Here is a 26,661-nt window from a genome sequence, read left to right as displayed (position 1 = left end):
ATCAAAAACTTGTAATACTTAACATATGCAATGGAATAAAATTAGGCAAAGCAGCATTTTAAAGGAGGATAAATTATTCAATATTTAAAAGATGTTCCTCAAACAATAATATATAAAATATATAAATAATATAAAATAAGTGTAAAAGAAAAAACGTTTAAAAACTTTTGAAATTTCTTTTATTTTTTTTATATATATTTTTGTTTTTATGCAAACAGAGTCAATCAACAGTTTGAGATTCAAAAAAAATTGAGTGGTGAAATTTTGTTCTGCAAAAGTTTGATTTACCTTTTTAATACCTTTTTTTAAAATTTTATTCTTTAATTTATGTTTCATCTTGAAATACTTTTTTCTCTCTGCAGCTCAATATTTCTGGAAGAACATCCCAAACAATTTTTATGTGGCTTTTAAAAGTATGAAGTAGCTCTACAGGGCTAACTTTATACTTTTACAGATTTGATTGAACTAGTGAATTTAACTTATTGCAACCTTAAGTTAAGAATTAAGTGACATGAATTTGGTTTTTTTTAAGAACTTTTAACATACATTTTGAATGTTTAATAAAGAATTTTAAATGGCAATCGTAGATTTGAAAAAGATTTTTTATACAACTTTGTTATTTAATGTCTAACTAATCTATCATCAAACTAATTAAATAGTTTTTTTAATCAAAAGATCGCAGCGTTTTTAAAATCGCACCTGTTGTTTGTTTCATTTATACCAAACAACTGAACAAAATTGAAACAAAAAAGCAAAGACAAAAATGGAAGTACTATGAGAAATTTTTAGATAATGGCATATTACATTTTTTCTGCTCTCTTCTACTTATATTATGTGAATAAAGGTATGTAATACCCGTAATTAGGTTTATATTACAGATATTACACATCATTATTACACACCAAAATAATTATGCTTATGTTTTTCTCTTTAAATTAACAAAGTAATTTTTTTTTGATTTCATATACAAAAAAAAAAAATGATTTGAGCTGTAACAGATGTAAAAGCATTTGTTACAGCACCAAAGGAAAATTTTCTATCAATATGTGTTAATTCTACAAAATTTAACTTTTGAAATAATTTAACAGTTAAAAACATGATAGAAATAAGAATTTTTTAAATAATCTTTTAGTTTAGCAGTGTAAAATAAGTTGAATATGCAACATGCAATCTATAAAATTTTGATGTTCTTATGTTGTTAATATCTTTTTGATGTTTTTTTATTTTGCTTTAAATTTTATATTTTTATTGTTTCAAATTTTTCATGTATATGTTTACTTTGCATGTTGTATTGTTTCCAGTAAAGTACTACTACATAATGTTAACTAAACTAAGAAGTCTGCTCATCACCTTTGAATAAATTAAGTTCAAGTGAAATTTATAAAAGTAAATTTTTCAAAGTTAAATTTTAGGTATATCAAATAATTTAACCTCCTTACATAAAGTTGTATAAAGTGGGAGTATAAATTTATTTTACTCTCAAGTGAAATATTTTTCAGTGTTAGTTTACAAAATTTAAGCTGTTTTAAAATAACAATTCTCTAGATATTTAAGTTAAGTTAAATCACTTGGTAATAAGACATTTTTAAAAAAATATTTTGACCAGCATTTGCAACAAATGCTCCTTTAAAACAATTTTAGACATAAACATAACATATATAGGTTATCTATCTGTTAATTATATTTATATGCATATCATTTATAAATGAAAGGTATCTGTTTTTTACTTCTAGATTTATAAATATGTCAAAATGAGTAAAATGATAAAAAATATTAATTTTTAGAAATAGATGAATATTAAATATATAAATATATATAAGCGTATAAACGGTATGTAGAGTTGAAAGGTAGAAGGCGGTTACAAGACAATTTCATAGGCAGAAGGCGGTTACAAGACAATAACATAATTAACACATGGGGAAAAAATGTTGATTCCTTATCATTTGGGAATATTGATTGCCAAAAGCATCAATTTAAAAATTTTACTTTTTGAATTTTCGCACCGATTTCAATTTATTTCCCCCTTTTTTATTTTATTATTTTTTTTTTTTCTTTTCTTTTTTTCTAAAATAAAGTTTCATATATCCTGCTTTTTTGTTTTTTGATTTGGTACCAAAAATACATAGGAAACCTGGTAAGAATTATTTATTATTTTAATTTGTTTACGGAAGCTATTACGTAATTAGTCCTTTGAAAATGCGATTTTTTTATTTTCAAGAACATTTCTTCGGTTCGTTTCCGCGCCACAAATTTAAAATAATTAAAGAATTCGGCTACTTTTCTTCTCTCATTTGCAAAATACCATTGAGCATTTCTAGCTAAAAATGATACTATTTTCTTTAAAATCATGGGAAGAATTTCGTTTGAAGAAAGTTTTAATGGCTGAAAGGAAAAAGTGAAGATTTTTATGACATGAGTCTTTTCGGTGTTTTACAAAGAAAATGACTCATTACTTTCAGTATATTGTAAAGATTCAGTATTTTACTAATTGTAGTGTAAATGATGTTAGTATCAGTTACATTTGTTAGATGGCTTGTTTTGTCAGTTGCACTTGTTAGCCTCGTAATGGTTCGCCTTGTTTTTATGATGAACTTTACCTAAGGCATATTTTCTATATTTTTTTTTTCAGTGTCAGTTTTATTAGTTTGTTAAATTTCTAGAAAATAGTTATTAGTTATCAATTTGTTAGGTATCAATAGGTTAGCAATGTGTATAAGACAATTGTAAATTTTCATATTGAAATACATTCATTTTCCTTGTAAATTTGAAACCGTAAACATTAATTGCTCGTATGGTTTGACTTGAAATGATTTGATTTTATGCTTTCACTGATACGTTGAAATTCTTTGTGAAAATTAGTTTTCAATGTGATAAAAGCCCATCAACAGGATTTTGAAAAATAGAATCATTTACACTTGTGTTTTACTTTACTAGCCTTCGAAAATCGACTTCGTTCGGCCTCATCATAATGTCAACTCTAGAGGGCGACAAATCCAAATAACCTCTTATTCAAGTTTTATGTAAACTCTTTTGTCTAAACAGTACTCGATCTCTCTAAAACAGCCTTCCCCCACCCCCCACCCTCTATTCACCTTTAAAGGTTTACGGAGATGTGTCTTTTTAGCATATTAAAAATGAAAGAGGAAAAAAAGAAATAAGAAAATAAACTTAGAAATATTTATTCTTTAAAAATAAATCCTTCCATTTATTTAGGGACTTACATTTGGATAATTAAAAACCCACATAAAATTAAAAATCAAGAGAAACATTGCAGCCCCTTTTAATCAAAGTTGCACCCTCCTAACCCTGTTCTTGATTAAACTGAAACATTCTATCCTCCCCTAAGACAGGAAGCTGTGGGCCAGCATTTTCCTACCCATCAAGATTTACAGAGTGCAAAAGTTGATAATTAGCTAAATTTTTCAAGTTTTTTTGTCATAACTTTTTGATTTTCCATTGAAGATGAGTGAAATTTTTAACAATTGTTCCTATAAGTGTGATCGTATAATTTACTCAAAAGAATGATAACTTGCTTTGGAAGGTAGAAATATAAATTTTATTGAAAAAAGAAAAATTTAATAATACGTGCTGTAGAGAAGAAGATTCTTATAAGTAAATTTCTGAGCGATGTTTTCTGATTTCTTGTGATGTGGCTAAATCAACAATTAGTGCACTAGTTAAGAGATATATAGAACAAAAGACACTTGAAAAAAATGATCGCTACTGAATTTTGTAGTTTTAATTTCCTTACTTATTCAATATGTTGTCTCCTTTAGTCAGACTGACCACTTTTTTATGATATTGATCTAAATTTAAAAATGAAGAGCCTCACTTTAAAATTTCACTTGAAAATAAAATGTTTTATCTGCATTCTGTACATTTTGAGTTTTTAGTTAACTAAGTCAAACTCTTTTGTTAACCAAAAAGGTCGCTCAGAAAACTTTAGATAGAGAAGTAAGAATTTAGTTTTGAATTTTTTATTATAAAGTAAATGTTTTTCGATTTTAACGAAATTGAAAACAAGTGTTTTATTTGTTTGAAAGTTCCGATTAAAAAAAGTACAAATACTTCAATCACGTTCTTGTTCTAAATATTCTCAGGAGAACTGAGAATATATAAAGCGTTCACCTTGACAAATAGAGCGAAGAGAAAGATTGCAAACTGTCGCTCCACAACCCACGTTCGAGTTTTCAATTACAACTAAACCCTTACTCTGGATGAGTTTTCAAACAACTCTGTAAGCATTTTTTAAACTGGAACAAAGCGAATATATGAAGTTACAAACTTATTCATGAGTAGCACTAAAATGACTGCAGCACTTCAAGACTGATCATCCTCAGCACTTTTGAGTTCACCTTGCTTTGTTGAACGAAAACAAATGCTAAGTATGAGTTTTTGCTCTGAGAAGATGTTTGGCTGATGTTGACCTGCTGACGTTGACTTTATAAACTTATAAAAACAAATTGTGTTAGTAAAATCGCAGCCATAAACAAGCACTGAGAGCTATTACAATCGTAACAAAGCTTTAAGTTAAACATCAGTTGTTGACATTTAATCGCTGCATTCACCTCGGCTTTCAGTTTATAAATTATTAGCTACGAAAAATGTTTGATTTTGAACATTGCTAACCGAAAGCACCATTTTAAAAAAATATAATAGGTTAAAATAGATAGATAAGATAAGGTAGTAACTCCTTCTCTTCTTAGCCTTGTTTTTTGTTGTTTCTTCCAGGCTTGTAGAGCCGGAGCCGTGGAGCCGCTGTTTTTTGGTGGAGCCGGAGCCGGAAAAATCTCGCGGCTCACGGCTCTCTTGTATTTTGAATGTAATATATAATGTTGTTTATAATAGTAGACAAATATTATTCACTCATTGTTGAACGAACTTGTTGAATAAATCGTTTTAAATTATTATAATATCGATTGCTAACATTGCTTAATTGACACATTATTATTTTCTGTTTTTAGAATAGGTTTTTATTAGCTTTATTTAGCCTCCCAGTTGGTTTAATTTTAAATCATAATGCATGTAACATGTAATATTGGAAACATAGTCAAGAGAAATTTTTTTTTTGTTTACAACTTTGAGAAATAATTATATTCATTATTAGCGGCAGCTGGGCGATATTAAAAATGGAATAGGGGAAATTTGTCCATCCCAAACCCCCTCCCCCCCGTCCCCCCTGCAATTTTAGGAGCAGCCGTTGAGCAGTAGCTAGATCTCTTAATTCAGAAGTTGAAAATAAAGTTAATCATTGTTTCTTTTAATATAAAACGTTTCAGGTAACGAGAAACTTTGTCTTAATTTTAGGTGTCATTTTACGTTTATTATTGTTATTATTCTTACTTTAAAAAAAAAATTCCGACGAGCAAGTTTGTAAGTTGTTATTTGTATTTGATATACTCATTCTTATGTACGCACGTTTTATAAGTAATTTAAAAAAACATCAACCAATTAAAAAAGTTAAAACTTGTAAAAAAAAAAAAATTGGCGCGAAACCTATAATTTTTTACAATATAAATATGTGGTAGTAATGGATTCACATTTTAAAAATGAGGGTTGGATAAAAACTAATAGGTGTAGTTTTTATGTAACTTGGGAAACAAGCCTTAATATTTTTAATTTTCATTCAAAATTTAAATTTAACTTATTAGGTATAAGATGAAAAATAGTTTAAAATAGAGCCGGAGCCGAGCCGGGAGCCGGACATTTCTTTGGAGCCGGAGCCGAGCCGTGAAAAAAACTTGCGGCTCCACAAGCCTGGTTTATTCTCTTGTAAGCAATTTCTTTCGATAAAAAAAACATTACCGCTTAAAGAAAGCTCATCGCTGTTATTCTGGCACTTTCAGTTTGTAGTCGCTGTTTTTTGGAATTATTGACAGCATGGTTTTCAACATTTTTGTGAGTTGTTTATAACAAATCTAACAAAAGTCCAGAAGGAAATGAAAGATCAGGTATTAAAGTAACCTGTTAACAGCGCAATAAATGTTGCGAACTAAAACAGTTTGCACCCTACGATAAATGACTCGTTCGATTACTCCTTATTTGTATATCAAGAAACTCAATTCTATATGTACTAAATTGGTTTCTACTCTATCGTCAACACAATCCCCCTCATAAAACTTTAAGGCCTTCAAAACCTGACGAAAATTTAGTTTTATCCTAAGAAAATAGAAATGGATAAAATCATATAAAATATAAGTTTTAATGTTACTTTGAGAAATCTTTTTTTATATTAAATATACGAGGGGTGTAAGGGAAAATTGAATTCCATTTTTTCGAAATTTCCAAAAGAATATTCGGCGACTTTTTGTTATTGCTTTGTTAAACAGATTGTTACTCGATGATGGGTCTTTCAGAAGAAATATTAGGGATGTGGCTGTAAAGAAATAAAAGTATCTTTTGAATGTTCTTGATCTTTTGTAGCAGCAGCAGCATGAAAATCCCTGTTTTTTATGTCTCAGAGAATATTTTTAATCCCTCATTTCTACGCATTGTTTTGGAATTTACACTGTTGAAAAAAAGTATAAAAACTTCAATCACGTTCTTACTTTTAAGAATTGTCACGAGATGCTCTAAATATTCTCAAAAGAACTGAGAGAATTTAGAACGTAGAGATTCTCTGGAGAACTGAGAATATTTAAAGCGTACCGTGACAAATAGAGCAAAGAGAATAATTGCAAACTTATGTTCCGCATTCGACGTTCGAGTTTTCGATTACAACTAAACCCTCACTCTGGCTGAGTTTTCAAACAACCCTTTTGAGCGAACAGACGTTTTTTAAGTGAGAACATCGCCGAGAGCATCGCCGCAGGAGTTTAGTTATTTCATTGATGAAAATCGCAAGCTTCTACGTTCATTTTCTTGTTTATTGTAATTTCTGAACGAACGATGTGAAAGAAGTAAGAACCGTTTTGACAATTTCATTCGACTATAACCGCTTTAAATTGACATACTTTTCATTTAGTTTTTAATATTTTCGTTGCCACAGCAAATAAATAGAAAGTGAAAATGCTTTTATTTCAGTTTGAAAATAAATTATATTTGTATAAAAAATCTCACGCGACTTTTAAATAAGCTTTTAAATAAGCCTTTTTAAGCTTTTGATTGGCTGATTTGTTATTCGTATTTCTATTGGTTGAAGCGCAACCTAAGTTTAAAAACGACGTTCGACAAGTTTCAATAAATATTTTACTTTTGTATTTCGTAAATAATTTATTTGTTTAATAAATATTTGATAAATAAAAAATATTTTTTGAATTGATTTGTGATTATTTGAACTGTTTTGATCTTTTTTATAAAGAAAATAATATCCGTAATATATTTATTACACATGATATCGTGTTTTCAAATTTTTAAAAGTTGATTATCTTGAATAATTGTTGTTGCAAACAAATAAATATTAGTAATATTAATGCTATTGTTATTATTCTTCAGATGAAGATGAAGATGATTACAAGATGTTCATGGAATGCTTCTTTGAAGCGCAGACGTTAATTACCGAGGACATAAAAAGATCAATCGATGAACGAGAGTGGATAATTTTGATAAGGGATGGAAAAACTGCTCATGAAGTTTCACATGAGAAATATTTCATGGAGAAATTTTTAGACGCAGGATACAAGTTGAATGGATTAATTGTTACGAAAAAGATTTCATCTGAAGATGAGAAAAAACTTGTTATTTTATGTTCGACCAACGTTCATCGTGTCTTTTTATATCATCCAGTGAAAATCGAAGGATGGACACCGCAGCATAAGATTGAATGTTTGCGGATGAACATCAACAATACTTTCGTATCAAAGAACGAGTTTGAAGGTTTCGTCCTCCCGTGGATTCGAGTTGCTGAAGAATTAGCTCTTGAACTTCATGATGACACGAACTTCATCGACGACATTTGTGAATGGCTTCGTGGTTCGAACTTCAAGGAGTTGAAGATCGAGTACCGTGGAAAAGATTTTTATAATATTGAAGAGTTAAAATAAGAAACACGAAAAATGTTTAATATGTTAAAATAAAAAATAAATACAAATGTAAATATGTAAAAAGTATATGTAATACAAGAAAGTTTTTATAACATCGAAGAGTTGAAAAACTTGAAGTGATACGAAATACTTTTGATTTTTAAAATTTTTTTAATATGTTAAATAAATATGTAAAATGTATAAATAATTCAAAAAGTTATTAATGAAATGAAATATTAAGTAATTTAAAAAGAAAAAAAAACAATTTTCTTTTAAAACTTGAAACCTGGAAAAAAATGGAAAGATTTTCATTTTTATTTGGAGTTTTTGTTGCGAATGTTTGTTCTTTTTTAAAACTTAAAGAAGTTTTTAAATTACTGCGAAAATCACGGAAATGTAATAAAATGATAATTATATTATATAATGTAATAATAATGGAAATATAAAATAATTAGGTTGTTTTTTTGTTGTTGTCAATGGTAACAGTTATGAAAAAAATATTCGAGTTTTTAAGATGAGATTCGATAAATTTTTAGAACTGAAAGTTTTTTTTGACGTTTATTAAAAAAAAAAAAAAATTGGAACTCGGAAAATCGAAAAACAAAATTCTTGCGAATTTTTTAAAAGCTTCGAACGAGGGACATTCTTTTTATTTCCAAAGGAGGAAGGCAGTTAAAAATTTTTTTTTTTGTAAATAAAGATGTTAAATTTTTGTGAAGATATTAGGTTTGTGTTTTGTTTCGAAACTCTTTTAGTTGTTTTCAAACCATGTTTTTTTCAACCCCAATCATTTATAATGACTGATTTCATTTTTCATGTAACTTGGATCAATTTACACTTGCCGTTTCCATAACAATTAAAGTAACCTTGAGAAAAAAACTTCGAAAAAATTTTTTTGTTAAGATAGCTCTCAAAGAGCGTGGGCACAATCTAATTTTTAGGATGTTGAGAATGATGTTGAATGAGGATGATTTGTAAAAAGTTACGGTAGTCAGAGCTAACCAAATCCCGCTTTAATCCCTAACTGCCCTCTACCTAAAATTACGACTTCTAAAAACAGTTTTTTTTTTTTTGGTTCTTTCATAAATTAGATCGATATTCATTAAATAATCAAAGTTGTTAAACTCTGAAAATTGTCAAGTGAAGAAATTCTCAGAATAAAGTTTTTACTGCTCACTGTGTCTTAATGATATGGCTCATTTGCAGAAGGCTTTCTTTTTCTACATTTTGTAGGTCTACTATTTGTTTCTACTGTCTCGTTTTGTTTAATATCATTGACTGACTGGGTAAAACACCCAGTATTCGCCGATTTTTCGACCTAGTCCCATATAAAAATTATTTTCTCACTCGTGTTTTGATTAATTATCGATCTCGAAGTTTAATCGTATAGAGAGAAGATTGCTCTTTACGATGCCCTTGAAACGAATGACCTCCGATAGTAAATAAGGGAACTAAAGATCCCGAAAAAAAAGAACGGCGGCCACTGGCGTGCTCACCAATATGTTTTCTTTTTTTTTTTAAATAAATTCTTTTGGTCGTTTTTTGACTTAAATGTATTTAATATTTATAAAGACAAACAAAAGAATGATATTAAAAATGAAGGGAATATCCGGTTTCTATCCGAACGGGTATCGGACACCGATAAAAGCTTAAAATAACATTATCAGACTCCGATTACCCGAACGGGTATTACCTGATAACGACCGATAAAATCAGGTAATTGAATTTTTTCATAACCAGCCCGACACAATCTTTCGGGTAATTTAAATAATCGATACCCGAAAATTATTGATACTTTTGTACCCGAATCCCATTACCATTACCGTTAAAATAATAATTCCCGAACGGTTCTGTCGTGCATTCTGTGAAAAAGGTCCATTTGGTCCAAAAGGTTTAACGTTTATGTCGGGTATTCTGTGAAAAGGGTCCATTTTGTTCAAAAATAATTGATAATTCTAAAAAAACTACCAAAAGTAATAACCATAAAATCGCAATAATCACATTTTCACTTCTCCTTTTGACAGTTAAACAAAATTTAATATCTTTCTTCATGCAATTCATGCCATCCGTTTGACAAAATAACTCTATCTAACCCTTTATTTGAAATGTTCGACTCTGATTGGTTGTTACAAAAAATCCAAGACAAGCCAAAAACAGCAACAGCGATCGTAATGAATCATTGTGTGTTTTTAGAATTGTTTCCTTTTCCGTTTCTTGAAATGATATTAGTTGTAGTTTTAAAATTTTGAAATTAAAATCGGGCGTGCGTAAGAGAAAAATATTTTGAAAATATTAGCTTGCCAGTCAAGTACTCTGCCATCACAAAGTCTAGGCGATGTTGATAAAGAAAACAAAGAAAGAAGAGAACGTGAAAAAGAAAACCCAACACCATCTTCAGATCCAGATAACTTGCTTTCCCATGAAAGCGAAGCCAAAAAAACAGATGATAAATTGTTTAATATAATTAGTTTAACTTCTTTGCTTAGAGCCAGAAAATTTTTTCACAGCGCACAGTGACCCAGATTAAGTTAAAAGCGGGAAAAATTACCTAACTATTAAATGCATGTACATTAAACATAAACTATACACCAATATAGGGGTTTTTGGGGTCAAGGAATTCAAATAAGGGACTAAAAATTATTTTCAAATTACCCGTATCACGCATATATACGCATTTAAACGCGCGGTAGTGGACTTTAAAATTTGTAAATTCTAATTTAGTAAAATATTTGGCTTCCTTGACCCAAAATATAACATTATTTTATCAATACACAAACGTCCGCGTACGCGTTAAACGCGCGTAAATGCATTACAAAACGCGTTATGAGTGTTTAACACACACACAAACATTTTATAATACAAAAAAAAACAAATTAGAAAATTAAAATCTTTTCACAACTTCAATTACTAACAAGTTCAGTACTTCTGGAGGCAAAGTTCTTCCTTGATAACTCCTGTGTTTTACAAATGAAATGCTTGAGATTTTTGGATCTGATCTAATTAAAAGGTAGTGCATCTGATCTTTCATAGTGTTAATTCTTGATACTTTTGCTGTGTGGTACAACCTTGCATTTCGGATTTGCTTGTTACACTCTTTGTAGTAATAAAAATCCCATTTTGACTAATTTAACGTTTTGAAAAAGTTTTGCGAAACTCAAAAGTAGGGTTGTTCAAAAGTCTTACAGACTGGAGAGTCACTTTTTCTAATATTAGGATTCTCATCCGGACTAGAAATTAAAGTATTTGTGGTTGCTGTATTTGTGAAATAGCTTGCACAGAATGCACGACTCGTTGTCAGAAAGCTGACAAACTAAAAAGAACTAAAACTTCATAGCACTTGATGCTTTCTCCTTGTTTGGTCATTTTGTAAAAATTAGGAAAAAATTATTGCTAAAACATAAATTCAAAAAGGTTCTTTTTTGCATGAAGTAAATTTTTCATGTCAAAAACAAGCAGTTCAAAAACTGCATGAACAAATATTAAATAGGTTAACGTTGCTGAAAATCATTGGAGAAGGAGGGATTACAACTCCATTACAAAAATCCGCTAAAAAAAAATTCTTTTCTTAAAAAATGATTTAATTAAATTATGCCCATGAATAAAATCCAAAATCAAAGAGCGATAACATTATTCAAAGCGGTGTTAAAAAAAAATGATCACTGATTATTATTGCTTCATATTATACAGCTATTAAATTACAGAACACATGTTCTGTATAAGAATAACGCTGGGAATGTTAATACCAAAGTACTGATGTTTAAGACAAGTTTAAAAGTTTATTTAATTCTTGAATTAAATAAAGTTTTATTGTTCTTTCCAGGTTTACCAATCTTAAGAAGAATGATGCTGGTTCAATTGCAGGACTTGCAGCTGAAAGAGGGTAACAAACTCAAACGATTTGGTACAAAATGTTTGGGTACAAACTCAGCAGTGGACCCCTTATGTAAAATGATTGTACAGTCCTACTCCAATTCTTTAAGATTTTCACCGATGCAAAAATGTAATAATAAAAATTAGACTTTTGAACAAACGAAAATAATAAACAAATTATTAACAATTAATATGTAACGAAACTGAAAGATGTTTTTTACTTTATTTCGAATTTTTATTATCTTAATGTTAAAAATTGCTTAATGCTAAAAATTGCTAAAAACAATTCTGTTGAGTTTTTTTTTCTGCTTCTCTCGATGGAAGTTCTTTTAAGAAAGAGCGGATATGTATCCATCTTAAACTTGTCCTTGCTTGTCTACTGCAATATTTTTTTTTGCGTTCGTTTCTCTTTAAAAACTGTAAGTAAAAATAAAACCATGATGTTAAATAGTGGCAGAATTAGCTCAACTCCTTAAATTACAAAGGCAACTATCAGTCAATAATAAAATTAAACAAAGCGATGGCTGTAAAAATGTAAACTCTAGAAAATGTAAACTAACAAGTAGTCCTGATACAAATACATCATTTAAGTAAGAAACATTTGGCAGTGAGAAGTTATTTCTCAGAATTTCTTCCTAATGCGTTTTTCAAAACTTAAAGATCTCATGAAGTTCGATTTACTTTTTTGGTAGAACAAAAAAAAAGCCTATGATTTTAGAAAACGTAATTTGAGGAAGAAGGTATTATGGGATCGGAGCAGGCTTAGGTTAGCTTTGATAACCATATGTTTTTACAAGTCATCGTCATTAATATCATTATCAATAAACTAGAAGTTTGAGTAAGTCCCACGCCTCTTTGAAGCCTATGTTGAACAAAAATATTTCTGTGTACTCCATAAAAAACGAAAAAGCTCCCAGTAAAAAAGTGATTTATTTACATTTTCGGAAATGACAAAATTTTTTCTGATAGTAAACCAAAAAAAATGTTTCAGCGGATGTGTTGATAGGTCTAAGTATATGTTCCTAAGCGCCGTTAACACATACAATATTTATATATTGCTATTATATATAAGTTTACAATAATTTATTTCATGCATTAACTTTACCTATTTATTTACTTATTACCTACTGTTAGAAACGTTTAAACTTTTGTTTGCGTAAAAACTGCAGCAAAGTAAAACTAACTTTTGGAATGAACAATTTCATTTCTGACACTTGAAAAAATTTAGAATATGTACAACAGTGTAATCCAGATCTCTTTTGGACATCACTTCACGCAAATCACATGGTTTGGTGCCGAGACATAATTTAGTTGGAAGTATTAAAAATGACTTCATCAAAAAAAGATTTTAATGTAATTAAAAACCATTTCATTTTTATTTATTTTCGGTTCAAAAAAATGAAAAATTTTTTGATCTTTTGCAAAGTAAAAGGTAGCCGAAGAAAACCAACTTATAAAAAGCTAAATTACTAATCAAATGTAAATACAACTCAGTATTTATATCGGGCCTCTTAACTCTGCTGAATGGCGCTTTAAAAAAGGCTTTTTTGTAACGGTTTGAATAATATAACGATTTGAATAAATACTTGTGTGATTAATGTAGTATCTTTAACATTCAAATTTCATTTGTAAAAAGTAAGATCAGGATTATTAGTAGAAAAAAAAAACAATCAAAATTAACATATTTCTTTTCGTTTTCAATATTTTGTCTTCATTATTTTTTCAGCTTTTGATTGAATCTTCTGCGTATTTTTTTCGATTTCTACCATCTGCTAAAAACTCAAAACGTAAATTTTTTTTTCTTCGTCAAATATAAACATATAACTAAAAAACATTTTCTAACAATTTAACAAAATAAAATAAAACTGACACTGAAAACAAAAACTCACAAAATAAAAATTATTGTAAATTTGAAAATTAAAACGAGGCTGACAAAATGAACTGACAAAACAATCCGCATTTTTTTTCTTTAAAAAAATGTAACGTGAAAAAAAATTTAAAAAAGTAAACCCGTAAACAAACCTTATTTTTTCTTCTATATTTTGCAAATGACAGAAGAAAAGAAAAGAAAAATTTTTAAATGAAAACTTCTTAAACGTGAAAAATCTTTCCATAAAAAATATTGCTAAAAAAATAATTTCTATGATAAATCTATTATCATTTTAAAAAAATGAGTTAAAAGAAATTTTTTTTTTATTTGAATTATAATAAAAAAGAAGGAATGAGGAGATCAACGTGTGTTTTGGTGCACAAAAGACAATAATAACAGTTATAAAAAGAAAAAAAGATTTCAAATTTTAACATTAACTATGAACCCACGGAATGACAAATATTCTCAACAACTTCCATTCATGAAAGATTTTTCTTGCAATTGTAAAACTTGCAATTGTAAAACTTAACACGTCACACCACTTTTGTGATTCAGAAGCTTCATTCAAGAACACAAACCATTTTAAAAAAATTACTTTCTTCAAATTTATTTCATTGAAACCCAATCTTCACTATTTCTCACTTAAATAGAAATAAAGCCTAATAAATAACACAAACTCTAAACTATCTTAAGAACCCCACATCTAAACGTCATTAAAGTTGGCTCGCATCACGTTCAGGTACATAATGTTTTAATAAAATAATAATTTAAGGTATAGCTTGCCTGTATCCGGTTAAAAGCCCATTTTAAAATGATATTTTTTTTAATACGAAATTAGGCTTTTCTTTGTAAATTTTAGGAACTATGCCTCAAAATTACAAAAGAAAGGAAAACAGTCGTGGTTATAAAACAAGCTACACAAAAAAAGACATAGAAACAGCTGTAATTAAAGTAAAAAACCATGGATTTACCATAAGGAAGGCTTCAAAAATGTACAATATTCCATTAGGAACATTACATAAAAAAGTAAAGCTTGGGGATCAAGTTTCTAAAAAGCATGGCGGACAAACCAGACTTGATAGTAAAATTGAAAAGTCATTTGTCCAAACAATTATTCATATGACTGACTGGAGAGTACCATTTGATTCTTTGGACATTAGACTTTTAGTCAAATCTTATTGTGATAAAGTGAAAATAAATGACGCTCGATTCAAAAATAATATGCCTGGGGTAGATTGGGTTCAGTCTTTCATGAAGAGACATTGTTTAACAAATAGGGTTGCAGACAATGTGAAACATAGTAAAGCCGTGGTAAACGAAGAAACCCTTAACAAATATTTTGATAATTTGTACCCTTGAGTTAAAGGATATACCTCCAGAAAATATTTACAACTATGATGAGACCAATATAACAGATAATCCAGGGTCCAAATCCGTTATTGTTCGTCGTGGCCATGGAAACCGTGTTGAAAAAAAACAAGAATATTCAAAGCAGTCGACCAGTTTAATGTTTTCTGGCAATGCTGTCGGAGAGTTTTTCCCGCCTATGGTTGTTTATAAAGCAAAGAATCTTTACCAGGGTTGGACTGAATGTGGACCACCTGGAACTGTTTATGACATCACTCCCAATGGGTGGTTTGATAGTAGAACATTTACTAGATGGTTTATGGAAATATACTTACCTGTTGCTATTTCAAAAGCCGGAACAACATTGTTAATTGGGGATAATCTTGGTTCACATTTTTCTCCTGAAGTTATTGAAGCCACGATTCAACATAACATCAAGTTTATAACAATGCCCCCAAATGCAACTCATCTCTGTCAACCACTAGATGTTGCTGTATTTAGAGGATTAAAGCAGTGGAGGAATATTCTTTTGAAGTGGAGAGTAGAAAGTCGTATCAAAGGAGCAATCCCAAAGGAACACCTACCTACGCTTTTTAATAAATTGAATAACACTTTGCGGCCAGAAGCTTTGATTAGCGGATTTCGAGCAACAAGGATCTACCCTATGGACAAAACAGAGGTTATAAAACGCCTTCCAGGAAAATATAAAGATCCTAGTGGTAAAGACACCGTAATGATTCTTAACGAATCTGTTTTAGATATTTTAAAAAATAATTTAGGATTAGGCGCAAATCCACCTGCAAAACGCAAACCACGTGGTCCAAAGGTGGAACCAGGTAAAAGAATTCATTGTTTAGAAAAGTCAATGCCATCAAGTTCAACAGAGCTTAACAACAACACAGATAGTAATTGGTACTGTGCTTTATGTAACAAAAAGTGGGTAGAGTTAAGCAATGATGTATGGATTCAATGCAATAGTTGCAGTAAACCATATCACCTCCAGTGTTGTGGCCTCATTTATGATAAAGATTATTTTTATGAGCTCAATATTGAAAATATCAACTTTGTATGCAGCATGTGTGAATTATTTGAGAAATTGAAGGATAGTGTCAGTTGATGTGCTATTTTATGTAGGATAGCTTTGTAAATATTGTGATACATGTAAATATATTAAAAAAACTAGGTTTTAAAAGTAGTATATTAATTTTTTAACATGAACTGAATTTTAAAAAAAAAATTGTTCTATTTACAATAAACTTTCTGTTATCTGTTTGATCTTTAACAGTACTTTCCCCCATTGTATTATTGTAATATAGCCTTAACTTAGGATATGGAAACGATGTGTAGTGTTCAAAGTCACCCCAAATCGGCTGTTCATTTTCACTCCGTTTCGGAAATACGTATATACTCGTGTAAAACCAGAAAACTAAGGCATTTACTTCAAAGTGTTAATCAGGCTTACAACTTTTACAGAAAGCTGAAAAGTATAATGTTTTGTTGCAAAAAAAAAGGTAGTGATTAAGCAAACAGTTTTCTTCCATGATGCAAAAATGTTCAAAAAGCGTTCATAGTCACCCCCATTCACGGTACTTGAATATTTCTATCGTTACCAAAAGCCCACGACCTTCCTTTAAAGGTACTGAGGCTACTAGTCTTTAAAATTTCTATTGCTTTTTTGGGTGTATTTCTTAACTTTTCATCGACTTCTTTGTCTTTGTTGAACAAAATTTGTCTCTAATTTTATTTTGTTGTGACTGCTCTGTAAGACATGTACCAGAAAAAATATGCGCGAATATTTTAAAAGATATTTATTCAACTATTATATTTTGATAATAAATGTTATATATATTTTGAAAGTACATACATTAATATTCTTAAATTTCACTACAGTCTGTTAAGTTGTGTTCCTGAGAATGCACGTTGCGTTATACCCTCGACATCAGCTTTGGCACGATCATCGGCTGAACTTTCTTGGTAGCTCTAATCTGTTTACTTTTGAAGTGTTGGATGTTTTTAGCTTCTTTTACATTGAACTTCAGTTTTCCACAGTAACGGATTACCCGTATGAGTTATTAAAAACGGCAAAAGACGCTTCTCGAGGCATTCTATGATCATTATTTCGGTGTTAATTGTTCCCGTAGTCACAAAATAAGAGCTTTTTTCACCACATTTGCAAATTGCTTGCCAAACTTAACATTTTTTAGCAAACTTTTGCATTCCAACGAATTTATATTTGGAATTCAGTTTCTTTTGATTAATTGCTGAATAATATTGGTGTTCGGAAGAGATTGGAAATATGCAGCACAATAAGTTTCATCATCAATAAGCAAATAAGATTTTTTAGCACGTGATTTTTTATAGAGCAGCTTTGAACGACAAGTTGCAACATTTTCTTGCTTTTCTTCATGACGTGGAACTTCTCTTTTTTTATAAGATTTATAGCCACAATTTCTCTTAACTCTTTGTATAGTCGAAGCACTTATCTTAAACTTATTCGCTAAAGTTTGAACAGAAATCTCCGGATTTCTGTTAAAGGCATCTTTCACTTTTTTAACAAGATCTCGTCGAACAAATCCGTTTTCTCTTCCACTTCCTGATTTCCTTTTGATTGTACTGATGTCCTTAAACCGTTTCACACAAAGCTCTGCACTGTTCTCAAAGCAATCTGCAACTCTTTAGAAATTGTTTTGTTTGATACACCAGGATTTTCAACGAGAAAATGCAAAAATTTTTCTCGCTTCTTATCTTGATTTGATGACATTTCAATTTAAGTTAATTGTTTTGATAAAGTTGAGTAAACTTTGAATAACACTAATGCAAAAACATTTTAAAACAATTAGCTATTTAAAATAACGAACGGTTACCGAAAAACACCACATCAGAACAAGCGCATATTTTTTCAGGTACATATCTTACTTTTTATTCGTTTTATAGCTATTTAACATATTATAACTTATTTCAAACTTTACAACTTTTTTTTCAAGTCTTAGATGTAACAAAAATATAATGCACGGTACCAGCCCTCGAACATCTGGAAGTTCGAACTACGAAGCCATTCACAAATTGCGAGTTTTCACGATATGACGAAATCTTCGAAACTTTTTCCGTTCAAACGAAAAAGTAAATGTGCATTGATAGATGGAGCCCGAAGCAAAAGTTGAGTTCTTATAATATGTACTCCGTCCATTGATCTTCAACGGATCATGGAAGTAGACAGAACGAACATTTGTAGCATAAGTTCTAGAAAATTTGGTGCGGGTTTTCAATTCTCCAAAATTAGGTCCCTAAACAAACGGAAGGATTGATCTTTAAAGAAATAGGTGACTCGGAGTTAATTTTCTTATTTATTTTTTTCTCCTATAAAATTTAAATCAAGAATTAAATTAGCCCGTTGGTATATTCCTTTTAAGCTCAAATGATAAGGAAGGGGTGGGGGAGGAAGAGGATGGAATTTTTAGAGAGAGAGAAGTTCTTTTTATAATTGAGTCGACGTCTATGTATAAAAGTGACCAGTAGGTCTGAGTTTTCTTTACATTAAATATTATTGCTGGTTTACTTAGCCACATGTATAAAGATAATTTATACATGTGGCTAAGTAAAAATTTTTATTCAATAAAAAACTTTTGAACGTATTTTTAAATGAAAATTTCTACGGGCCGCCAAAGCTCGTAAAAGGTTAATGAAAGCTTTATCTGATTTCCACAAATTTTCTTAAATGCATCCAATCCTTTGAAATTTCAAACTTTGACATCAAATTATTTGATTAAGAATGAAATAATCAAAGAAACCTCAGATATTTTAGAAATATCCAAATATATTATATAACTACTTCTAAACTAAATCAAGAACAAAATGGTAGACTACAATAGAAACTTATGGAATTGTTATTACAGGTGTTATGAAAGAATGTTAAAGCTTTGAATAATTTAATAATTGAACTTTTCTTATTCAAATGTTTAAATGATGAATTGAATATGTTAAGCTTAAAATATTTTCATGTACTCATTGTATTACATTACTATATGATATATTATCATAAATTACATTATATTATCTTACATCTCATATTTTTCTCCAATATATTAAATTATATCATTGTAACATTTTACATGATATCATTATATACTATTTATATCATTATAGTTTATTATATTCATTATAACATTTTACATGATATCATTATATATCATATTTAATAAAATTATATACTATTTATATCATTATATATTATTATATTCATTATAACATTTTACATGATATCATTATATGTTATATTTAATAAAATTATGAAAAACACATGATAATTGCAGAAAAACAGTTTGTTTCATTTCCGATTACAGGTTTTCAAACTTCTTAGAAAACAAAGAATAAAACTGCTCCAATGGTTCTTGAATGATGTAGAACAGCTAGCTTCAGCAAGCATCCATGCTGTTTGTATGAGGTGGAATCCTAGAATAATTTGTCAAATCCGGAAACAGGACGCAGATCTCATATGTTTCAGGGGTGACATTCATAGGTCAGAGGATTTTTAAAATGCCATTCATCCTCCTTTCTTGGATTTTCCAAATGACAAACTTGTGGTAGATGCTTTATCCCCAATGGAGCTTCATTTATTTCTTGGCGTGATAAACCATCTTCTCAAAAACCTCTGTGACCTTTGGCCAATTGCAAAAGAGTGGCCAGCTTCTTTGCACATCCTAATTTAGCCTTTTTATGAAAGCCACATTATTGGGAATGATTGCCTGAAACTGCTGAGAGGATTAGATCGTTTGGAGCCAACCTTCAGCTTTGTTTGTAGATTTTATTACAACTTGCTTTGGAAATGCTTTGAAGCCTAATTATGAGTTGCATAACTCTTCCAATCACAACTCCATAAGCACTGACTGTGTTTCTTCATGTTCCGGAAGTTCTCGAAGCCAAAAAAATTGGCCTTAGACTCTTTAGTAAAACAATAGAAGCCCTTCAATGATATTTTAAGACACATTGGAACCAATAAAAAAGAAATCTAGAGTATCCAGACAGCTCTATGCAGCTCCTGTACCATTGAGACTACAACAGTAAAAAAGTTCTCTCAAATTTTCGAGTTCCTTTTGAAAAATGAATATCACTTTGAAGAAGAGAATTAATATTTGAAAGAAATATTTGAATTTTTAAGAGTATTTATGATTTAGAATTGTGTTATGTTCTTCAAAAAGAGTAATAAAAGTTTTTTACGGAAAGAAAAATAAAAATAAAAACAAAAAAAGTTTCAACACAGAATAAAGAAATCTTATTGCTGCTATATTGTTTATTTTATATAGTATATTGTTTGAATCTATTCTCCATTGAATTAGTTAAATCAGTTAGTGTACTCTCCAGGCCAATGAACTTGTCATCAATTGAAGCTTTATTAATGAAATGTTTCAAAAACTGTATCTGTGGTATAATATCTGAGACTATAGAATTTCTTTCGCTCAAGCGAACACTGTTAGCAAAACACAAAGTTGTCCAATAATCATCTATTTGTTTGCATTTAATGAAGGAAGCTTACCATTTTCAAGTGCATGTATGGTTAGAGGTTTCCTTTGTTCATAAGTTCGTTCTAACATATGATAGGTACTATTCTACCTTGTTGGAACATTTTGAATAAGTTTGTGCTTAGAAACATCGTTTGCTTCTTAATGAGCTTTAAGTTCATGGCAGGCTTGGGGAGGCTGGCTGAAATGCCCAACAATTGAAAGACAGTTTGCAATGACATTTTTGACTACTGTTTGTTCAAAAATACACTCATTAATTACTAGTTGCAATGTGTTTAAAAAACAAGGCATGCTATCATATGGGCTATCTTTAATAGCCTTAACAATATTTGCACCATTATCTCTAGCTATTAAATGACTTTTTTAAAGGTGATATTTTAAATTCAGCCATAAAATCATCAATTAGTTCAGCAATGTTTGCTGCTGTATGCCTCTCAGGAAATGGAGCTACTCTAAGTACAACAGTTCTCTAATTAAATGTGTTGTCTAAACAGTGACCTATCAGGCTCATGAATCTTTCATTTGAACAACTGGTCCATATATCAGTAGAAAAGCTTATGAATTCAGCAATGTGTAATGTATATTTCACCTTATTTGTTATTGTTGAGTGAATTGATGGTTATTCTCTATTGGTACAAAACTTTATTATTTTTTTTGTTAAAGTTCATCGTACATTTAGGTTATAAAATGGAAAACCAGAAGTTTCAAGCCAGAACTGAAAAAGAGAAGTTTTCTGTAAATTTAAGGAAGAATTTAATTAAATCAAAATTCAGAAAAAAGTTGAGTCTCATTGTTGACCAGTCCAAAGTAGGTTTTGGTAATAGCAATGATGGAAATACTTCAAGAAGAGCAATTGAGAACTCTGAGATTTTCTCTGAAACTACAGGGGTTAATATTGAAGTTATAAATAGAATGCACGTTGTCCTAATTACAATGTCATGTGGGTACCATATTGATACTTTTCAATTTGAAGTTTACTGTACTGATACAGCTAAAATTATTGTTAATAAATATGGTTGGTATATAATGCCAGCCAGTGTTAACATAATTCTGATACTTGGTTGCTCCATTTCAAAGCAATTTGATTTGCCGATTGCTCAATACTTTGAGGAAGCTTAGGAAAACCTAAACAAGCAAATCCAAAATGCAAGGTTACACCACACAGCAAAAGTCTAAAATTAACACTATGAAAGGTCAGATGCACTACCTTTTGATTAGATCAGATCCAAAAATCTCAAGCATTTCATTTGTAAAACACAGGAGTTATCAAGTAAGAACTTTTTGCCTCCAGAAGAACTGAACTTGTTAGTAATTGAAGTTGTGAAAAGATTTTAATATTTTAGTTTGTTTATTTTTGAATTATAAAATGTTTGTGTGTGTGTGTGTGTGTGTGTTAAACACTCATAACTTATTTTATAACGCTTTCACGCGTGTTTAACGCGTACGGCAACGTTTGTGTATTGATAAAATAATGATATGATTTGGGTCAAGGAAGCTAATATTTTTACTAAAATAAGAATTTACAAATTTAGAATTATAAGTCCACTAACGCGCGTTTTAACGCGTACATGTGCGTGAAACGGGTAATTGGTGCATGTTAAAATAGTTTTAAGTTCCTTATTTGAATTCCTTGATCCCAAAATGCCCTATCTTGATGTATAGTTTATGTTTAATGTACATGCATTTAATAGTTAGGTATTATTTGACGCTTTTAACTTAATCTGGGTCTAAGCAAAGAAATCAAATTAATTATATTAAACAATTTATCATCTGTTTTTTTGGCTTCGCTTTCATGGGAAAGCAAGTTATCTGGATCTGAAGATGGTGTTGGATTTTCTTTTTCACGTTCTCTTCTTTCTTTGTTTTCAGTATAAACATCGCCTAGACTTTGTGATGGCAGAGCATTTGTCTGGCTAGCTAATATTTTCGAAATATTTTTCTCTAACGCACGCCCTATTTTAATTTTTAAAACTACAAAATTTTAATTTTAATTTAAAATTTTAAAACTACAACTAACATCATTTCAAGAAACGGAAAAGGAAACAATTCTGACAACACACAATGATTCATTACGATCGCTGTTGCTGTTTTTGGCTTACCTTGGATTTTTTGTAACAACCAATCAGAGTGGAGCATTTCAAATAAAGGTTGAGATAGAGTTATTTTGTCAAACGGTTGGCGTGAATTGTGTGAAGAAATATATTACATTTTGTTTAACTGACAAAAGTTCAAGTGAAAATATGATTATTGCGATATTATGGCTATTACTTTCGGTCATTTTTTTTGAATTATCAATTATTTTTGAACAAAATGGACCTTTTTCACAGAATACCCGACAGAACTGTTCGGGAACCGACAGAACTGGTAATCGGGTACCAAAAGTATCAGTTAGGGGTTAAAGCGGGATTAGGTTAGCTCTGACTGCCGTAACTTTTTATAAATCATCCTCATTCAACATCATTCTAAACATCCTAAAAATTAGATTGTGCCCACGCCTCTTTGAGAGCTATCTTAAATTTTTTTCAAAGTTTTTTTCTCAAGGTCATTTTAATTGCTATGGAAACGGCAGGTATAAATTGATCCAAGTTATTTATCCTAGCATACAATTAAAATAAACACGTTAGGTATCTGAATACAAAAGTTTATGTAAAGTTTTGATAAATATTGCTTTTATCTGTTAAAATAGTGTTTAGTATCGTTTGAAGTTAGACATTATTTTGTGTTAAAAAATAATAAGAAGCTATTATTCAAAATATGTTTAAAAAATATGAGTTTTAATTATTGGGCTAAAACTTATTCACAATACTGTATATCTTGTAAGCATTTGGCTTCGCTTCTATAAAATCATCATGGATCACGCAGAGAATATTCAAAATAATGACTGTTATGGCAAAACGACATTTGGCCGAAACTCTGTAGCCGCCACAATTGGGCTAGTGTTGGCCCAATAACAAATGCCATCGCAATGGCGTACGACTACTCGCCAGGAGCATGCCAGACTCTGGCCTGTACTGGCCCGTTACTAATCTAGTCGTCACGGCGTTCGATGATTCGCCAGAATTCTGGCCCAGTGTCGTAGGCTGTCTGGGAAGGGTAAGTTGAAACAATGCGGTTTAAAGAATGGTTTTATATATTTTTCCTAAGTTTTTCTTAAACAATATAACTATAACTTTAACACATCAGCTGTAAAAAACTTAAAATTATTAAAAAAAAATTTCCAAAGTTATATTAATATTTTTTTTCTTTCGATAAAAAATTCTAAATTTCGTTTTTGAAGTTTTTTTGGGTTTTACTTTAAACTTAGAGGTATATAACCATAATAAAGTAATGGTAAGTTAAAAAAATCTTTTCCAAACACGAAAAGCTAAAAAAAATTGATTTTTTCAATATAAATAATTATATACAATGATTAGAGTGATTATGATGCCTATGGAGTAAGTTGCATCAAATTGCTTGGGGTAAGTTAAGTCATAAATTAGCTGCGGGTTTTTTTGATTTTACGCACTTTTCGAGTTTTTTCTAAAATAATGGACACTTTTTTAGTATAACAGCGAAGCAATAAAAACAAAAATTTTATGATGAAGTTAAGTTTATATAAGTTGTATATGTATATAATTTATAAGAAGCATATGCATAAATATGTATATATATTTATGTATTACATGTTATGTATATATACATGTATCTTATATGTATGTATATATTTATATATATATATATATATATATACATATATATATATATATATATATATATATATATATATATATATATATATATATATATATATATATATATATATATATATATTTATATATATATAAAGGGGAACATGGGGCAAGATGACGAACGTTTTGAAAAGCACTTGTATCTTATTCAATAACTGTTTCAATAAGTAAAACTTTATCAAAAAGTGCAAAAAAAATTATTACGCTCCACATATGTATAAAAAAAATTCAAAACAAATTCCAACTCAACAAAATAAAGCAAATGTCAAACAAAATATTTTAGTGCATAATAAAGCAATCTAATAATGTCTAAGCTACACAAAAGTTATTACAGTACAGGTTTATGGTAAAACATGTACTTTGGCGAAACGACAAACGAGTCATTTTGCTACTTAATCTTCAAAATGACTCAGAACTCTACATAAATAAGTTATCATAGCTTAATACTACTTTTATGGCTTCCAAATTGAACAAACTGAATGAGAAATTCTTGCTTACCTTTGGCTGGTGATGTAATGATGAAATAAATGAAATACAAGTGGATAAATTTTTTTCTTCCTTAATATAGGAAAAACCTTTTTAATAATTTTCTTTGATTCCGAAAATAATATTTATAAAGAAAGCATAAATAAATCTAGTATATGTAATCTACTTCCCTTTCAGCTACAGTCAGATTTCATATTTATTTGAGTTTTAAAAATAACAATATGTTTTCATCTTGCCCCATTCGTCATCTTACCCCATGTTCCCCTATATATATATATATATATATATATATATATATATATATATATATATATATATATATATATATATATATATATATATATATATATATATATATATATGCATTTATATATGCATAATAACATTAACCATTCATAAATAAATAAATGATGATACAGGTTAAATTGAATAAGTAGGTTTAGTAAATACTCCAGTAAAACAGCAAATTTTATAGCTGAAAAAGAAGTTCGAGAAAGAGAAAGTCTAATGCTTCTGCATGAACAAAAAAAAATCATTAAAGTGGAATTAAAATGGAATTAATGTAATTTTTTGCATTAAGAAAATTGTTTTTTAATCAAAATGTTATTGTGTATTTATATCCTAAAAACAGAAAAAAACGTAACTTAAATATCCTAAAAGAGATTTTTTTTTTTCAAAAACAGTTTATAGTTTACTAAACAAGTCAGGTATATGTGAAGTGTAGCATAATAAATTTTATTGCAGCTCAAGGAAAATTCTACTTTTTTTTATTGTAATTATAAAATTTTTGAAACAGAAATTACACATTAACAAGTCATTTTTTTGTGAACTCTGCAAAGCTTATACTATTAGAGTTTTGTGTTGCAACTTACCCCGTTCACTGTTGCAACCTGCCCCGATGCGGGGTAAGTTGCAACATCTTTTTTTTCATTTTTGATTCACTAAAACAATAAAACTATATGATAAAAAGACTAAAAGAATATGATAAAAAGAAAAAAAAAACATATAGGTGAGCACTGGCGCACAGTGGGACGAAATCCCGATTTCGTGGTCAAAAGTCAAATTTTTGAGTTTTATATTTTCGTCTTTTTACGTTCAGATCTTGTTTACAGATAGTCCTAGAACAAAATTCCGAACAGGTCAGGTATATACCTGCTCTAGGGTGGCCTGGACATCAGTTGACATTTAGCCTCCGTTCGGTACGCACTAAACAAGTGGACACGTCGAAAAATTCTTCGCCTGTTTTAAAGTGCTGTTAAACTAAAGAAACTATTTCAATTGGAATTCGGCAAAAAAATGGAACTTTCTGGAGGAATGTAGAATATATGGTTATGCACTGTTATTGCTAATTTTAATTTTTTTAATATTTAAATTGCGCGACAAGAAAACATAAAAAATTGTAAATATTTTTATCTGAAATCGATTTTCTGATGTCGTTTTAAAAATTTAACCGCGGTTATCCACCTTCTTTCGACAAGGAGTTGATAATGTATAGTGTTAAATATAACATGTTAAAAAACTGGCTGCCATTGAGTGCCATTTTAATAGTGAGACTAGTTTTTATGGAGGAATACGTGGTGCGGCATTAATCTATTAACATAGATTAATGTCTGAAAATGGTCATGGAAATTAGTGAATAAACATTATTTAATGGCACTAATTACATTTTAATACAATAATTTATTATTTTAAATATATGCTTTACAAGTTACTTCTCATTCCGTTTTATGATAATCTCAAAGTTTTATAAAATAGTCCTCAAAGAACTCTCAGCAGTTATAACTGTATTTTTTTTTACAGAGTCTTCCAAATCTTCATATGGAATTGTCAAGAAAAGATACATTCTTTATGGTGAAAGACAGTTTAAAAAATTGATGTTTTGA

At 29.5% G+C, this 26,661-nt stretch overlaps 2 protein-coding genes across 10 annotated transcripts in view; both read left to right on the top strand.

The window, feature by feature from the left end:
* The window catches only part of LOC145192496 (NACHT, LRR and PYD domains-containing protein 9B-like), a 46,766-nt gene extending 38,780 nt beyond the window's left edge, over positions 1 to 7,986 (top strand). For 5 of the 9 annotated variants that reach the window (XM_090076362.1, XM_090076364.1, XM_090076363.1 and 2 more), the window contains one exon: positions 219 to 764. In XM_090076362.1, coding sequence (XP_089932488.1) covers positions 219 to 253 — 35 coding nt within the window. In that variant the 3' untranslated portion in view covers positions 254 to 764. Of the gene's footprint in view, positions 1 to 218; positions 765 to 7,434 lie in introns of those variants that run through there. The other 4 variants (XM_090076358.1, XM_090076359.1, XM_090076360.1 and 1 more) reach the window with 1 other exon arrangement.
* Positions 1 to 26,661, top strand: part of LOC149893764 (ATP-dependent DNA helicase PIF1-like) — a 265,925-nt gene that overhangs the window by 218,071 nt on the left and 21,193 nt on the right. The window lies entirely within an intron of this gene.

The sequence above is a fragment of the Hydra viridissima genome, unplaced genomic scaffold (assembly GCF_058129835.1).
Source record: "Hydra viridissima isolate aposymbiotic clone 2 unplaced genomic scaffold, HvirCarnegie_v1 scaffold_1, whole genome shotgun sequence".
Taxonomy (NCBI): domain Eukaryota; kingdom Metazoa; phylum Cnidaria; class Hydrozoa; order Anthoathecata; family Hydridae; genus Hydra; species Hydra viridissima.
This window is presented reverse-complemented; position numbering and strand designations above follow the sequence as displayed.